This window comes from Oryctolagus cuniculus, chromosome 11 (genome assembly GCF_051225735.1).
Source record: "Oryctolagus cuniculus isolate XC-2025 breed Fujian yellow rabbit chromosome 11, ASM5122573v1, whole genome shotgun sequence".
In the NCBI taxonomy this organism is placed as follows: Eukaryota; Metazoa; Chordata; class Mammalia; order Lagomorpha; family Leporidae; genus Oryctolagus; species Oryctolagus cuniculus.
Genome location: NC_142877.1, coordinates 49,045,230 through 49,063,551, shown reverse-complemented (window position 1 = coordinate 49,063,551; position 18,322 = coordinate 49,045,230). Strand labels below are relative to the sequence as shown.

At 52.0% G+C, this 18,322-nt stretch overlaps 1 protein-coding gene across 4 annotated transcripts in view; it reads right to left on the bottom strand.

Moving 5' to 3' along the window:
- Nucleotides 1-18,322, bottom strand: part of SYNDIG1 (synapse differentiation inducing 1) — a 215,223-nt gene that overhangs the window by 35,620 nt on the left and 161,281 nt on the right. For 3 of the 4 annotated variants that reach the window (XM_008275449.5, XM_008275450.5, XM_070051445.2), the window contains exon 4: nucleotides 5,756-6,946. The exons of the other annotated variant lie outside the window; for it this stretch is intronic. In XM_008275449.5, the coding sequence (XP_008273671.3) occupies nucleotides 6,788-6,946 (159 nt within the window). In that variant the 3' untranslated portion in view covers nucleotides 5,756-6,787. Of the gene's footprint in view, nucleotides 1-5,755; nucleotides 6,947-18,322 lie in introns of those variants that run through there. 4 annotated transcript variants of the gene reach the window in all.

Sequence of the window (18,322 nt, the reverse complement as noted above, 5' to 3'; positions counted from 1 at the left end):
TTCCTGTTCTCACACTGGTACTTGTCGAGGGAAGGGAGGTGGAGGCTGGGGCAGCTACAGGACACAGAAGGGAGTCACTCCCCTTTCCCTTTCTCTCTTTAGCTAAGTCAGGCCATGAAGTTTCCAGAGAAGCCTCTCATGGGGCCGCAGGTGGATCCCAGGTTGGCTTGGCTGGTTGGCACTCGTCTGAGGTGGGTCTCATTGAGAGGCACCTTTTTTTTTAAATTAAAGATTTATTTATATGTTTATTTGAAATGCAGGTAAATAGGGACAGAGAGATAGGTGCAGAGTGTGGGAGACAGACACACACACAGATACACACATGCCATGCACGCGCGCACACAAACACACACGAATTGACAGAGATCTTCACCTGCTGGTTCACTCCCCAGATGGTTGCAAATGTGGCCATTTCACTGAGGACTAGAAGGAGGGATGGGGAGTGCTGGAGTGTGCCTGATATCCTAAGTTCAACCTGCACAGTGACCATCTCTTGCTTCTAATGACACAAAGGCCTCTTGAGAGAGTAAATGGAGGACTTGCCTTGCTGTGCCATGCAGGAGGGTTTTAAGGCTCTTGGGGAGCTTGTCATGAACTTGGCCCTTAGCCAGTGCTCTGCCCACCCTCCTCAGGGGCGGCTCCTGAGCCAGTTCAAATGGAAACATGGATGCTGCTGCAAATGACCTGGAACCTTCTCCGGGTGGTGTAGAGTATCTTGTACCATCTTGTCCCCCGCTACAAATCTTGATCCATTCAATCAGATTGGGCCCAAATATGGATGTTGTAGTGTAGACAGACAGCAGAGCTGTCTGATCACTCATCTATCCATGTATCTCTATTATCAATGTATCTCTATTATCTATCATGTATATCTACTTCTATCTGTCATGATCTCTATATCTGCCCTATATATCTTGAAATTGCCTCCAAATGACTGGATTTCAGTGAAAAGCAAAGCAGAATCCGTCCCCTCAAGACAGTTGGGGTGCAGGGACAGACTCCTGGGCACTTGCCTGGTAATGTGCAGAACACCCTGTATTCAGCCAACCTTTGCTGGCTAAAGCGTGCCCTGTTGCTAAAGCTGCATGCATGAGCCTGGGTCAGGCTGCCCGAGCTCATTCAGTGCTGGAGCCAGCGGCTCTTGAGTGAAGAGGAGATTGGCAGCTGTGCTCAGCTAAGGGAGCGTCATCCGGCCGCCTGAGGCGCAGATCCACCATGGAGAGCTCAGCATTGCAGGGACAGCAAGCATGGCCATGGGGTGCTGGGGAGCAATCCCAATGCTAACGCTGACCTTTGGGGAGGCAGCAAGCCTGCAGCAGCAGAGCCTGGGGTAGCACAGCTGGGGCCTCTCAACTGTGCCCTCCAGACCCCATGTGCTGAAGGTGCAGTCGCCCACGGAGAAAGCCAGGGACTTGGTGGCCTGGAGGCCAGCACTGTGGTTTAGTGCTTAAAGCCACTGCCTCTCATATAAGGCCTGGTGCTCCACTTCTGACCAAGCTCCTGGCTAATGCACCTGGAAGGTGGGTCAAGTGTTTGGGTCCCTGCCCCACATGTGGGGAGACCTGGATGGAATTCTAGGCTCCTGGTTGTGACCTGGCCCAGCCCCGGCTGTCATAACCATTCTGGGGAATAAACTTGTGGATGGAAAATCTCTCTCTCTCTCTCTCTCTCTCTCTCTCTCTCTCTCTCTCTCTTTCTGTGTGTGTGTGTGTGTGTGTCTTTCTCTCTCTATCATTCTGCCTTTCAAATAAAGAAATCTTAAAAAAAAAAAAAAAAAAGGAAATCTGGCCTGGTTTTTGGGTTTTCAAAAACAAAGCACAGGGTAAGGACAGCAATGGCGGAAGCAGGGACAAATCCTGATAAACCTACATCCTGCTGTGCCCTAAGCACAGATCAGAGTCCCTGCCCTTCCGCCCTTGTCCTGCATGGAGGTTCCTCTCCTGCCAGCAGCTCAGCAGGCTGACAAGCTCGCTCCTGGTTTACATCCTTGTTTGCTGGGAGCCAGCCACCTGCAGGCCTCCATGCATGCCTGTCTCTGGGTTGAGCATGCTCTGTTCTTTCCTAAGATGCCCAGAATCTTGAGAGGCAGGGGCTTGGAGAGGGGGAGGAAGGGGACTGGGGAGCATTCCTGGGGGAGCGGACACCCCAGCCCCAGCCTCACAGGGCTGCTGGCTCTGTCCTCTAACACTTCCAATGTGGTCACAGCAAAGAAGAGGCGGGAGTGACCTCAGGCCAGGAGGTGAGGCTGCCTTTCAGCCTGAGCGTTGAGTGGCACCAACTGGTTTGGTGGTCAGTGCACATCCAGGCCCACTCAGGGCAACAAATGCAGTTGGGCGGGACAGGGGACTCACAAAGGCCCTCACAAGGGCTAGCCTTTGAGCCATCAGGCTGGAACCTCTAGGGGGCGCCACACACAGTTTCGAGCATGGGCCCTGAAATTTGGGCCCCTGGGGCTGTGCAAAGGCAGCTCTGGCCAGGCCCTCTGCCTTGGTGACCACTTTGCATTTGGATCCCAGGGAGGGGAAGGGGATGACTGCCCCACCGATGTCTTTCACACGCAGGCCTGCTTGGGTGCAGGGGCCAGCCAGGTTGCAGAGGTGCACCTCCCGTTGTCCCTGGACCTGCTCCTTGTTTAGCTGTGGGGCTGCTGATGTCCCAGTTACCTCCTAGTTGGAGCCTCCCATACCATGTTCTCCTTGAGAGCCAGGGTAGTTCTTTAGGGGACAATTGGGGCTATCTGGGTATGAGAGGACATCGACCTGGTAAGGTAACAGGTTGGGCACCTGTAGAAATTAGGGACACAGGGGCTGGTGCTGTGGTGCAGCGGGTTAAAGCCCAGGTCTGAAGCACTGGAATCCTATATGGACGCCGGTTTGAGTCCTGGCTGCTCCTCTTCTGATCCAGCTCTCTGCTATGGCCTGGGAAAGCAGTAGAAGATGGCCCAAGTCCTTGGGCCCCTGCACCCATGTGGGAGACCTGGAAGAAGCTCCTAGCTCTTGGCTTCGGATGGGCGCAACTCCGGCCATTGCAGCCATCTAGGGAGTGAACCAATGGATGGAAGACCTCTCTGTCTCCACCTCTCTCTGTAACTCTGTCTTTCATATAAATAAAATAAAATCTTAACAAAAAAAAAAAAAAGAAAGAAAAGAAAAGAAATTAGGGATGCTGAGTGAAGTCCAGGGACCTGTGGCCTGGAGAATCTGGTGTGTCTGAGGTAGCTGGTGAAGTAGGGATGCCTGTCACAAACCCTGCCATCCTCATGCAGCAGAGAGCTTGTAAGATTCTCTTGTAAGCTTCGGATCTGGGGTCGGCGCTGTGGCGTATGGGCTAAGCCTCTGCCTGCAGCACAGGCATTCCATATGGGCACCGGTTTGAGTCCTGGGTACTCCACTTCTGATCCAGCTCTCTGCTATAACCTGGGAAAGCAGCAGAAGATGGCCCAAGTGCTTGGGTCCCTGCACAAGCATGGGAGGCCCGGAAGCTCCTGGCTTCTGGCTTTGGATCAGCTCAACTCTAGCTATTGGGGCCATCTGGGGAGCAGATTGACAGATAGAAAAGCTTTCTCCCTGTCTCTGCCTCATTCTGTCTGTAGCTATACCTTTCAAATAAATAAATAAAATCTAAAAAAAAAAAATCAGGTCTTACAAGAGAACAGCCATGCCCCCAGCCATGAAGGCACCTGCTAGGAGGGGCACAGCTGGTGAACTCAGGGCTGCTGGGTGAAGCAGGGACAGTGGGGAGACATGAGGCTGGTGGGGGCCGGGATACCTTGTGCACCTATGGGGTGTGGGAGGGAGACACCTGTACAAGTCTCGGTCGAGATGTCCTTCTCCATGGACGTCACCTTGGGCTCCCCATCCTCTCCCCTGAATGGCTCCTGCCTCCTGCTGGCCAAGACAGGTTGTAAAATGAAAACATGAATCTCTGGCACGTCCCTAAGAGACCCACCAAGGACACCATCTAGGCCAAAACATCATTTACTGTTTCTTGCTTTGTAAAGAAGAGAGAGAACCCTTGAGGTGGAACAGGAAGTCATGGGCAGTGAGGACCGAGGGCTGTGTGTTCGTTTTGCCCATTTCCTGGGCTCAGACAGGACTTAGGCACAGGGACTTCTGGGTTCTGGGTCTCTCTGTGTGGCAGGTGCATGATTTTAGGGGAGGATGTTGGGTTCAGTGAGCTTGGTGCAGAATCTAAGGCTTGGCCCTGGGTGGTGCTGCTGTAGCTCCCTGCCACCTGGCATGCCCAGTGTGTGCATGTGGCCTCTGTGCTCTCACTGTCTGGTGCTCACAGGGTGCTGGGCGGGCTTCCTTCTCTGGTTTGTCCATTCTCTCCAGTCCCCTGCCACAGTCCTTGGAAGGATTGCATGAGATAGCTCGTGCCGAGTGCCCAGGGCTGGGTGGGTACACAGATGATGATGACGTAGGTCTGAGGAGGCACAGATACCCCCAACGTGCTAAAGGAGCTGTAGTCACTAAAAGAGCCACGGTGGATGACATGCACCTCCCCTCCTGCCCAGGCCACGCCCATCTCAGGAAGGCCACACCCTGTGTCTACCCATCTACCTGAGCTGCTGGGCCTCGATGCTTACACTCACTGGGACTACGCACACTGATAGTCTCAGCGCCTGGCCCTCAAGAGAGAGTTGGCAGCACTCAAACAATCGAGTGAGGTCTAATCCCTTCAAAATCAAGGCTGCTACCTCAGGTAAGACAGAGGCTGGCGTTAAGATGGGCGGTTGTTTCAGCAGGAGTCAAAGTCGCCTGCACACAGGGTGGGGCTTGGGGTGACTGATGGAGCTGGCGGGGGGGGGGGGCGGCTACTTCACCAGATCCAAAGATTGGCAACGCTGGCCACCCCTCGAGCTCACAATGGATTGTTCCAGGACAGATTCCAGTGAGTGAGCAAATACTGAGAGCCTGGGTGGACAGAGGGACAGATGTGGACCCACCATGGACACGGCCTGCCTCGGACGCCAACAGCAATCCCAGCCATCCCAGCTGCTGTGCACGAGTCGGGCACTGCACCCTATAGCTTGGGCATTCTCCAGTCTTCCTGCTGTAACCTGGGGCCTCATCAGTCACCCCCACCCACCACTGGCTGAGTGAGGCTGAGGATCAGAGAGGGTGCAGACATTTGTGTAAGGTCACACAGACTAGCTGCATTCCAATCCCGGTGGGTTTGACCCCAAACTCATGCTCTCTGTTCTCTTGCAGGGATGCTGGCTCCTCTTGAATATTCTTCTTAGGGTTAGGGCCCTAGAGTTCAGGTTTTGGCCGATCCGTTAGAGACAAAAGGGAGGTGGATCTTGGGTTTGAGCTACTCATAATTTTCAGAACTAACTCAGTGTTCAAGGTCAAGGGGCAATCAACCTTGTGTTCCTTGTTCCAGGGCTGCCATTCTCAACCTGGGCTGCACATTGGCATTGCCGGGCTGCACTGCTGGTCAATCGGGACCATGTTTCTGGGCTGGGACTCAGGTGTCAGGAAGGGGTTCAGTGCCGTGGGTGGAACCACAGTCCTAGGGAGAGGGTCTAGGACCTCCTAGGTGCACTCTTGCGAGCACTGGGGTGATGACAGTGGTTATTAGCAAGGTGGAGATTTAAAGCAGCAGCCCAGGCCATGGTGATCTTGTTGGGGGAGGCCCCCACTACCTCTGCACCCCCGGTGGCTCTGCAGTTACTCAACAGTCAGTGGAAAGGCTCAGTGCAACCCAACCATCACTAGCCATCAGAAAGAAAAGGTCTTAAGCAAACGAGCTAAAAGATCATTTTTTGTTAAATAAGGAACACTCGTAAAACAGCAGTGAAATGGTATTAAAATGTCCGTGGTTACTTATTTCTCAGCATTTGTCAGGTGACTTAAGCAGCATGAAGCAAGAGTTGCGCTTAAAAAAAATGACAAGAAAATAGCTATTCATTTAGTGGACAGAGTACAGCGGGACTCGGCTCCAGGATCGTTGGCATCACTGCTGACGGCCAGGGGAGCGTCTGGGAGGCCAGTGTTTGACAACCACGCGCCTCGGGCCTTCCCGGCTCCTTTGCCTCCAGGTCTCTGAGCAAAGGTGGGGCTCCCGTTCTTCAGGAGTCTGGCTCGGCCGGGCTCAGCGGGTGGGGGTGGGAGAGGCAGGGAGCGTCCCAAGGTTGCGTATTGCTGCTGCGGGTAGCTGCTGAGTTAGGATACCTTCTGAAGGAGGCCGTGTTCCCAGGCTGCGGAAGCACAGCGGGAGTGCAAAGGGCCTGAGGCAGATCCCATGCACGCTATTCTGGCTTTGCATTCTCCAGTCCGGACCGTCCACAGGCAATGGTTGCTTCTTCATCTTCCCTCTGGCCCCGTTTCCTTGTGGTGTGGAAGGTGAATGGATGGGGCAGGGGTCACACAGAGGAGGCTAGCACGCTGCCGACAGCACAGCAACACGGCCCCCGGCCCTCTGCCTATTGCACCGTATTCCATAAAAAATAAACACTTTTATTTTAAACTGTTTGTATATTGCTAATGCAGTGGTGTTTCAGGCACTGGCAGGCCGCTGAGAGCTGCATTGTCATCCATCCCCCAGAATCTATCCAGGGACAGCCTTACAGGTTGGGATCTTTGGAGCTTCCCTTGGGAAGGATTCGCAGTGCCCGTCTGCCCGGTGCTCTACACAGTGCTGTGACAATGAACTTTGAGGGTAGAAACAAAAGAAATCCATGGGTAGAAAATTCCAGGGCCCAGTGTGGTCATGGGCAATCCTCCATCTGCAGCCACAGGGACCTGGCCCAAGTCCTTCCCCTGTCGTGCCTGCAGGGAGCTCAGAGGTGGTTGCTCTTGGAGAGGTAGGCAATGAGGGCGACGGCCACGCCCACGTAGATGCCAGTGCCAATGGTGATGGACAGCACGGCCAGGAACAGTGCCCGGCGGGAGCTGGTGCTGGCCTGGTGGAAGTCGCCCTTGGCCACGGCTTTGTTTGTCTGTGGAGTTGGAGAAGAACAAGGAAATCAAGGTCAGCAGTGAGTGTGTGGCCCCTGTGCCAACCTAAACCCACTCCAGAAAGACAGAAGCCGCCCGAGCAGAGAGGGCCGAAGTGGAGGATTCGGCTCTCGCTCCCTGTGTGGACCAGGGAAGGGTCTCTGACCGGCTGCTCCTGCATGCAAGGCAGGCAAAAGCGTCTCAGGCCCCACGTTTCCAGGGAAGAAACTCACTGGCCTGCAACCTATGCTTTCTTTTCCATTTGAGTTAAGTTTGTTTTTCCAAAGCCTGAATGTGCTTACCTGATTGAACCCCTACAACCTCTGAGAGGCAGTGGGTGACAATTCTCACGTCCAGTGGAAGGCCATGGCCAGAAAACCGTGTTCTCACCAGCCTCCATTCCCCAGGTTTGGGACACTACTCTGTTGCACGGGCAGTTGTGAGAACTGGCATATTGCTCACTCAAACCAGAAAACTCCAGGGACCTTGCAAGGGGCCACAGAAGGTCAGGATCAGAGACATCTCAGCAAATACATTTGCCTCTTGCATAGCCTTCTTGGCCACTACTGAACGGGATTAGAATCTGGAGACGTGTTGAGAAGGGACTGCCATCCGCTGCGTGCCTCCTTCTCTCTCACCCCTAACTTCTGGGTCTGGAAGGCTTAGGATTTTCCTTTTCTTTCTCTCCCAGTTTTGCTCGTCTTAGAACTGAGCTTGCAAGCTCAGTGTAGATAATACTGCAATGAAGCAGAGCTAAGGGGGTGCAGGAAAGGAAGCCCCCTAGGACCACAGTGATTAATTAATTACATTGTCAATTAGCTCAGCTAATGCCGCTGCACGGGGGATTTCTTCCACAGATGCTTTCTCTGCTCAGCTGGAGGCTGCAAGAGGAAAGGCACAGTCCTGTTGTCACGTGGGCTCTCTAGTGGCTGGGTGAGGACCCTCAGGCAATGCTGGGAATGCAATGGCTGGGGAGTGGCCAGGTGAGTCACCCTCCTTCCTCTGCCCCAACATGGGGCTGGTCCTCGGGGCACATCCCCCATGTCAGCTTTCCATCACCATTACAAACACCTGACACAACCACTTGGAAAGAAAGGCGGTTTACTCCGGCTTACAGATTTGGAGGTTCACAGTCCAAGATCAACAGGTCCCCTTGGTTCTGCCTGGAGGTTGATGATAGCAAGGGATTGGGGCTCAGGGGAAGGAGCACGTGCATGTCACAAGGCAGAGAGGCCAGCGGGGGACTGACTCAGGCTGCTGTGTCTACTCCTACTGTGGGACCCACCTTCCAAAGGCACATCCCCAGTGAACTGAGAACCTCCCACCAGGCCAACCCCTAGACACCACTCGATTACGATTCTACCCTTGCAGCTCCATCAAGGTAAGACTCTGGGGTTTAACTTTAAACAGCTGCAGGGGTTCTGGAGCCAATCCTCATCAAAGCCTACCCTACCCAACTTCCCTGGGGTATTTAGGATGAAGGTAGTACTCCTGGGCTGTCTCTTAACCAGCGCTCTGGCCTGGCTCTGCAAGTTCTGAGCACACACGGCACCAAGAGTGCTCAGGTCCGAGGCAGATGGGTCTGCTCAGGAGTCACATCCACTTGCCTCTCCTCCTGGTGCATACTGAGGGGACTTGATCTGCATTTTACCACTGGCTTCTAGGGCAATGGTTCCAACAGGAGACCCCAGAACTGGGCTGTGTTAGTTAGAGAGAGATGTGTCAGAAACAGCCCACAGATAATCCTCAACAAGCGGGCTGCATCCACGCTTCAGGCAAGCAGCGTCCCCGAGGCCCAAGACTCCATGAGGTGGAACTGTCACTCACACTGTGAGGCACTGACACCGTGGGCTAACGCAGGTGATTCCCTGACGCTGACTCTCTGCTTCCGGAAATGGCTCACTGGTCCCTCCAACAGGTGTAGACAGGAAATAATGTGCATACCCCAACTCTGGGCTGCAACTCCGGACTCTTTGATGAGTTGTGTGTGTGTGTGTGTTTGTATGTGTGCGTGTTGTACACAAGAGTAGGGTTGTTGACCTGGATCCATAGCTCCGTGCACCCCTGATGCAGAAGGCAAGGCTGTGTGTGTGTGTGTGTGTGTGTGCGTGATTCAATGAGAAGATGGACCGGCCATGCTCACTGGATTCTCAAAGCAGCCAACTTCTTAGCTGCTGCTGCCCGTTGCATGAGGGAAGGGGAGGGGAAGGAGGAGAGGAGGTGCAAAGGAGCAGAGCTAGCCAGCACTTCCTAGGGCCAGAAGACATGGAAAGTGCTTCCTGATTGTCATTTGCCCATCCTCATCGGGGATCCAGACTTGTGTGCACACTGGTCTACACAGAAACACTTAAGTGAATGCTCCACAAACACAGTGAGAAGCCTGATCCAGCTCGGGGGTGTGGTCAGCACCACGTACACTTGCTGAGAATGGGCCACCTGCTGTAGTTTTCCTGTAGGCCCAGCAGGTGTCCAGCAGCCCATGACAGCTTGACTCACTCGGGCTGTGTGGTCTGGGCCTCCTGCTCACTTCGTCATCCGTGGTTGAAAAACATCAGCCCCGAACCCCGCGGCTGAGACAATGGTAGCCCAGTCTCGGAGGGGAAGGGGTTTGGCAGTGCCCATGGGGGCAGTTCTGATGAAGGGTCTGGGCTGAGGTGACCCCCAGTGGCCCCAGGCCAGCATATGAGGGCAACAGAGCTCCCTAGCATCCATATCCGTCTGCACTTCCACAGTGTCCCTCTAGGAGAGAGGTGGCTCCTAGAGCCTGCACCAAGGCTCCAGGGCACACAGGGCACACACTCCTGTCTGCCTGCAGTGCTCTGTAGACAGCCTCTTCCACATGACCCTGCTCACCTGCAAAGATGCCCAGGCATCCTGAGAGCTGCTTCTAGGAAGCCCAAACCCCCAGGCTTCCCTCCAGGCAATCACAGCAGGGACCCTCGGGAAAACCCCACCCAGACATGTGACCCTGTGGGCTGGCACCCAAGAGTGAGGGCAAACATGTACCAACCACAGCAGGTGCAGTCTGGGATGTCCCTTCCAGGCTCCTCTTGTCAAAGCAGCCAAATCAGAGCCGGCCCAAGGGCATGATCAAGTTGGGTTAAGGGGCTTTGGTTTAGAGGCAGTGCCTCCCTTGGGTCAACCACAAGCAGTTTTCTTTCATAACAGGTTCCTCCTGGCTCAGCCACATGCTGACTGCACACCTGTGAGGGCCACCATACTGCCCAGGTGGAAGTGACTGCGTGTGGCATAGTACAACCGCATCTGGCCACGCCATTGATGTCACAAAAGCCGCTGCCTGCATCCCCTCTGGGCTGAGTGTTGCCTTCCATGCCCTTTCATTTAAGAAGTCGTACTTAAGCTGTTTTCGTAGACAGAAAGTGAAGGAGGTTGCCAGAGTCCTGAGCAGCACCGGGGGTGGGGGTGGGGAAGCTCTGCTCTGTTCCTCGGTGCATCAGAATTGGGCTGATGACAGGTGCTGGGGTGTGCATGGGGGTGGTGAGGATGCAACTTCCGTACCAGAGGGAGTGAGCTTTTCAGCTCACAGGTGACAGTCCCTGGGAGTTGGGGGGAGAGCCTGGAGACACCAGGGTATAAAGATTGCTGTGGAATGCAGGAGGTGGCCTGGGGCTGGATCAGGCACAGCTGGGCACTCTGCGAGGCGCTGAGCCCATGCCCTGGGGCTCTGCACAGAGAAACGTGACAGGCACATTTGGGTTCTGGAGTTAAGGAGCTGCCTCCACTGCCCAGCTTGTGTAGGAAACCCAATTTGTAAATGGAAGGGCAAGAAAAATCTCCTGAGTGATGTAGCTGCCGATGGTGACTCACTCTCTGCCCCTTGACTAAAGTCCTGTTCGACCTGGGAGAACCAGTCCCACCCACAGGAGACACAGCCCAGACAAACGTGCTGTGGCTTAAAATGCAACCCCCTGCACTTCGTGTCCCCATTGCCACATCCACCAACCAGCCGAGTTGGATGCTTCCAGATACACTCCTAAGGATCATCTTTCTCTTATTTTTTGTGATGAGCAGTGACTGGGAACCAACGTCAAAGGCACCTTCTTTCGGGGGTGGGGCTCTTTGTAAGGCTCCCGCTGTGTTTGCTCCCCAACAATTCTCTCTGCAGGGGGTGCTAGGACAGTGCATGGATGACCACTGCTGTCTGGCCAGCAGCTTCAGGGTCACAGCCAAGAAAGAAAGGAGACACTGGTGTAGCTGCAGGTCCAAGGAGGTGGTCTTAGGTCCTAGGCAACAGAGACCAAGCAAGAAGCAAGCGCATTGTAAGGCAGGGCCCATCCGGAGCAAATGGAGGTCAAGGAGGCAGCATGGGCGTAGGCAGGTCTGTAAAGAATCCCTACAGTGTCCATCTGAGACAGAGAGAGGGTGTTACTCTCTTTCCAGCCCCAGAGAGTGCCACTCATAAAGACATCTCTGTCCCTCATCTGCTCCTGCCCATCATGCTCACCCCAAAGTGGGAGACACCATGGCCAGCAAGCTGAGAGGAGGAGGAGGAGGAGGAAGAGGAGGAGAGAGGCGAGACCACAGCCCTTCTTCTTGGGGAATAGCTGCCGCCTGCGTGCACACAATCTGCACAAGAGAACAGTGCTACATGACACCCTCCAGGAAGGAAGAGACGGTAGGAGGTACTGGCAAGAGTGTGCAGCACCCCAAACTCCAGGAGGGAGTGCACGTTCCTACCACCCCTTGCCCATGTTTCCTCTCCATTATGCACCAGCAAGTGCACCCCTGGTGCATACCCAACAGCAAGTATTCGCATGCTCACCAATGGCGTCTACAAGATTGTCCGTAGCAATGAATACAGCACACAGCTCCCAAGCTGGGAACCAGCCAGGTTCCAGCAACAGTAAGGAGAGTGATGATTTCTGAGCCTGGTAACTGAATATATCTCAGAAACATATGTTGAACCAGAGAAGCTGGGCATAATTTCTATAAAGTAAACAATGAGCCAGCATCATCTGTGCTGTTGGTATAGAGTCAGGTTAGTGGATAGCTTTGGGGAGGAAGAAAGCAGAGTCTAAAAATATCTCCTCTCGTGGAGCCAGTGCTGTGGCATAGAGGGAAAAGCCATAGTCTGTGTTCCTGACATCCCATGTGGGGCACCAGTTCAAGTTCTGGCTCCTCTATTTCCAATCCAACTCCTTGCTAATGTGCTTGGGAGAGCAGTGGAAGGTGGGTCAAGCCCTTGGGCCCCTGTCACCCACATTGGAGACCTGGAAGAAACTCCTGGCTCCTGGCTTCAGATCGGCCCAGCTCTGGCTGTTGGGAGGTGAATCAGTGGATGGGAGACCTCTCTCTCTCTCTCTCTCTCTCTCTAACTCTGCCTTTCAAATAAAATAAACAAATCTTAAAAAAAAAAAAAACATACTCTTGTACTCCAAGATAAGTTCAGAAGTAATGAACAGATAAGAACCATCCACAGAGAATACAGAAATTCATTTTATGAAATGTGTACAATCTTGGCATCAGTACCAGAGAAGAGGGCAGGTGTGGCCTAACATTTAGGGTACAGGTAAAGGGGTCCTGCCCCACATCAGGGCACTGTGTTCGACACCTGGCTCCTGACTCCAGCTTCCCAACAATGCAGACCCCGGGAGGCAGTGGTGGTGGCTCAAGTGGTTGGGTCCCTGCCACACAAGTGGGATCCCCACATCTTAGCTGCTGGCTTCGGTCCTTGGCCATTGTGGGCCCACATTTGGGGGAGTGAGCCAGTGGATGCTTGTCTATCTATCTCTCTGTTTCTCTCTGTGTCTCTTGGATAAATGAGAGAGAGAGAGAGAGAGAGAGAGAGAGAGAGAGAGAGAGAAGAAATGGAAGACAAGGAAATGAGATTCCAATTTCACCTGTAAACCCAGATACAGATGTGATTTGTCACAGGAAGGGCCAGCCAGCTTCCATCTCCAGACTGCTCTTGCTTCCCTCCTGCTTCCTTTGCTCCAGTTGTATCTGCAGGGTCTCTTGCTCATTCGTCGCTATTTTTACCCCACCAGTGGCCAGAGGACATCCGTCACACCTTCTCAGGGACCTTATCACCTCCCTCCCTGGCATCCCGCAGGTCTGCATCCCAGTGCTCACCCCACCACGGTGTTGATACAAGGGGCTCTCTGCCAGGGCGTCGGGTGCCTCATCCAGGCAGGAGCTGCGTGGCTCATGTCTGTGACCTGTCCCACAGGGGGCTCTGGCTCAGGAATAAATGACAGAGGCCAGCGCTGCAGCTGTCACTCATTTCTGCAGCATCATCCTCAAGGGCGATGCACTCTGGTCAGAAACAGCGAGCCCTCGGTGCTGTCCCTCACAGTCTGTAAGCTGGCACAAGGACGTAAATCAGGTGCACCGGGAATGGAAATGACGCCTCTTCAAGGGAAGTGCCAGCACCCAGAAGACATGGCTGTCCAAGCTGGGACACACAGCGGTGCTTGGCAGGACTGGGCAGAGAGAGAGAGAGAGAGGGAGGGAGGGAGGGAGAGATGGATGGAATCTCCCATCTGCTGGTTCACTCTCCATATGGCTGCAATGGTCAGAAACTAGGAGCTTCATCTGGGTCTCCCACATATGGGCAGGGGCCCAAATGCTTGGGCTGTCTTTTGCTGCTTTTCCCAGGCTCGTTAGCAGGGAGCTGGATCAAAAGTGGAGCAGCCAGGAAGGAACTGGCACCCATATGGGATGCTGGTGTTGCAGGGAGCAGCTTTATCCACTACACCAGCCTCCTCACTCAATCATTCTTAAGTTTTGATTAATTCAAATGTATGCAGCCACAGTGGCTGGCAGCCAGCAGGGTGGGCAGACAGATCTGGGAGAAAACACAGCACAGGAAGAAGAATACAAGTGTTGGGAGGAACCAAAAGCAGGTGGAAATGCCTAAAACAGGAGTTCAAGGTATTTGCTAGGCAGCGCACTGTGGGGGTGGCATTCCTGCACCCCCAGGGCGTGGGTCACACACACATGTGCCTTGTGGGAACTTGTTTTATTTTCAGCTATTCAAAAAGAGAACATGTCCTGGCATCACTTCAGTGCCAGCGTGCAGACAGTGAGATGGCTGTGAGATCAAGGATGCTGGGGTGACTCGGAGAAGGGAAGCTTCTCGAAATCCACAGGCAGCTTGTAGGGCTTTGCCCTCCCAGGGCATGGCCTGAGCTTAGCTGTGTCTCAGGCCTGCAGCTCACGCTTGGAATCTGTTCTCAGTGACCCCTGGCCATTGTCCTCTGCACCGAGTTCCAGCTGCCTGCCTGGGATATTCCCACGTGCTTCACTCTAATCTCTCCCAGGCTGCCAGGAGCCTTGGGGTCAACATTGCCCTTGACTTTAGATTGGGTTTCTGCCAATATCTTGGTTTCCTTTGACTGGAAAACACTCACTGTTGCTTGAGGTTTTAGAAAAATCATGACTTTCTCCAAGGGATCCACCTGCTGCCCTGTTTTTTTTTTTTTAAGATTTATTTTGTTTATTTGAAAGAGTTACAGAGAGATACACACACACACAGAGAGAGAGAGAGAGAGAGAGAGAGAGAGGTCTTCCATCTGCTGGTTCACCCCCCAACTGGCCGTGACGGCCACAGCTGAGTTGATCTGAAGCCAGGAGCCAGGAGCTTCTTCCAGGTCTCACATGTAAGTGCAGCGGCCTATGCACTTGAGTCATCTTCTACTGCTTTCCAAGGCCATTAACATGGAGTGGGATAGGAAGTGAAGCAGCCAGGATTCGAACTGGCATCCATAAGGGACGCCAGCGCTGCAGGCTGGGGCTCTAACCCACTGTGCCACAGCACCGGCTCCCGATACCTCCTTTTCTAGGAGTGGGAATGAATAAGGAGGCGTGGCTCACATTCCCCAGCACCCAGGGACACATTCGCTCTGTTGGTGATGAAGGGCTGGCTCCAGGCACATTCAGGAAGACCTTAGCCATGAACGCCATTGTTGGCCCCCTGAGATTTGGGACACAGGTGCTCTGATGTGGGGTGTGACAGGTCTCAGTGCGATACTTGCTGCCTCCAGAATGGTTTCTCTGGAAATTGACGGCACTCTGGTACTTTAGGGCTCATTTTCCCTCTAGTACCCCTATCTACCTGGCTGGATGACATCACTGTGCATGCCCGAAAAGGTTATTGACATTGCTTATCACTGTGGAGCCTTTGCCAGGCACTTATAAGTTACTGAGGGCTGCACCTGCCAGGAAGTGGCCTGCACTTAAGATTTGGACTGTGGACAGAGAGCTAATCCCAACCCGACCTCAGGATAGACGGCTACTTGGGCAACTGTTTCACTCTCAATCCTCAGCACACAGGGTGCTCTCTTGCAGCTGTTTATCTCCAGGCGTGTTTCTACGATACCCCTCCTCCAATTTTTTTAACAACTCTTCTGTTTTAAGCCACTAAAAATAAATCTTGGCGCCTGTGATGTCCACATTCCACATCAGAGTGCCAGTTCCAGACCTGGCTGCTCTGTTTCCAATCCAGCTCCCTGCAAGTACACCTGGGAAAGAAGCAGAAGGTGGCCTAAGTCCTTGTGCTCCTTCCACCCACACTGGGGACTTGGGTGGAGTTCCAGGCTCTTGGCTTCAGGCTAGTCCACCTCGGTTGTTGTGTGGCCATGTGGGGGAGTGAAACAGAAGCTGCAAGATCTTGTTCTCACTGTCTCTTCCTCTCGCTATGTGGCTCTGCCTTTTATTTTTTTTTTTATCTTTTATTTAATGAATATAAATTTCCAAAGTACGACTCATGGGTTACAATGGCTTTCCCCCCCCATACCGTCCCTCCCACCCACAACCCTCCCCTTTCCCACTCCCTCTCCCCTTCCATTCACATCAAGATTCATTTTCGATTATCTTAATATACAGAAGATCAGCTTAGTATACATTAAGTAAGGATTTCAACAGTTTGCTCCCACATAGAAACATAAAGTGAAAAATAATAGATGATTTTTTTTAAATGATGATGAAATCAGATCAGACCTATTGTCATGTTTAATCCCAGTGAGAGTCAAGTTGGGAATTGATAATTTCTTTTTCTTTTTTTTTTTTTTTACAGAAGATCAGTTTAGTGTACATTAAGTAAAGATTTCAGTCGTTTGCACCCCCATAGAAACACAAAGTGAAATATACTGTTTGAGTACTCGTTATAGCATTAAGCCTCAGTGTACAGCACGTTAAGGACAGAGATCCTACATGAGGAGTAAGTGCACAGTGACTCCTGTTGTTGACTTTACCAATTGACACTCCTGTTTATGGCATCAGTAATCTCCCTATGCACCAGTCATGAGTTTCCAAGGCTATGGAAGCCCCTTGAGTTCTCCGACTCTTATCTTGTTTAGACACGGTCATAGTCAAAGTGGAGGTTCTCTCCTCCCTTCAGAGAAAGGCACCTCCCTCTTTGAAGACCTGTTCTTTCCACTGGGATCTCACTCACAGAGATCTTTTTGCCAGAGTGTCTTGGCTTTCCATGCCTGAAATACTCTCATGGGCTTTTCAGCCAGATCCGAGTGCCTTTAGGGCTGATTCTGAGGCCAGAGTGCTATTTAGGACATCTGCCATTCTATGAGTCTGCTGAGTATCTCACTTCCCATGTTGGATCACTCTCCCCTTTATTTATTCTATCAGTTGGTGTTAGCAGATACTAGACTTGTTTATGTGCTCCCTTTGACTCTTAGTCCTTTCATTATGATCAATTGTGAACTGAAATTGATCACTTGGAATAGTGAGATGGCATTGGCACATGCCACCTTGATGGGATTGAATTGGAATCCCCTGGTATGTTTCCAACTCTACCAATTGGGGCAAGTCAGCCCGAGCATGCCCCAAATTATACATCTCTTCCCTCTCTTATTCCCACTCTTATGTTTAACAGGGATCACATTTCAGTTAATTTTCAACACTTAAGAATAACTGTGTGATAATTACAGAATTAAACCAGTCATATTAAGTAGAACAGACAAAAAAAAAATACTATGAGGGATAATGTATTAAGTTGTCCATTAGCAGTCAGGGCTATGCTGATCAAGTCACCATTTCTCATAGTGTCCATTTCACTTCAGGAGGTTTCCTTTTTGGTGTTGAGTCAGTTGTCACCGATCAGGGAGAACATATGGTATTTGTCCCTTTGGGACTGGCTTACTTCACTCAGCATGATGTGTTCCAGATTCCTCCATTTTGTTGCAAATGACTGGATTTCGTTGTTTCTTACTGCGGTATAGTACTCTAAAGAATACATATCCCATAATTTCTTTATCCAGTCTACCGTTGATGGGCATTTAGGTTGGTTCCAGGTCTTGGCTATTGTGAATTGTGCTGCAATAAACATTAGGGTGCAGACCGCTTTTTTGTTTATCAATTTAAACTCCTTTGGGTAAATTCCAAGGAGTGGGATGGCTGGGTCGAACGGTAGGGTTATATTCAGGTTTCTGAGGAATCTCCAGACTGATTTCCATAGTGGCTTGACCAGTTTGCATTCCCACCAACAGTGGGTTAGTGTCCCTTTTTCCCCACATCCTCGCCAGCATCTGTTGTTGGTAGATTTCTGTATGTGAGCCATTCTAACCGGGGTGAGGTGAAACCTCATTGTGGTTTTGATTTGCATTTCCCTGATTGCCAGTGACCTTGAACATTTTTTCATGTGCCTGTCTGCCTTTTAAATAAATAAAATAAATATTTAAAAAAATCGTATAGGGACAGATGTTTGGCTTAATGGTTAAGATGCTACAGCTGGGGCCAGTGCTGTGGTGTAGCGGGGAAAGCTGCTGCTTGGTGCTGGTATCCCATATGGGCACGAGTTCGAGTTCTAGCTGCTCTGCTTCCGATCCAGCTCTCTGTTGTGGCCTCGGAAAGCAGAGGGAGATGGCCCAAGTCCTTGAGCCCCTGCACCCACGTGGGAAACCTGGAGAAAGCTTCTGGCTCCTGGCTCCACATGAGCAAAGCTCCACCTATTGTGGCCATCTAGGGAGTGAACCAGTGGATGGAAGTCTCTCTCTCTCTCTCTCTTTCTTGCACTATTTGCTTCTGCCCCTATGTGACTCTGCCTTTCAAATAAATAAATGAATCTTAGAAAAAAATGGTCCAGGCAACATCCGAGTACCTCAGTTTACTACCTGTCCCATCTCTTGATTTCACTGCTCACCTAAGGGAGGCAGTTGTGATGGTTCCAGTATGGTTCCTCTGCATGAAATCTGGATGGAGTTCCAGGCTCCTGGCTTCACCCTGAGGAGCCCTGGCCATTGCAGGCATTTTGGGCGTGAACCAGCAGATGGGAGAACTCTGTGTGTCTGTCTCTCAAATAAATAAAAATTTTTAAAAATCTGTGTTGGTAAGGTCTAAAAAGCAGAAAAAGGATGGGATATGAAACCAAATCTGGGGCTGAGCTGTGGCGTAGCAGGTAA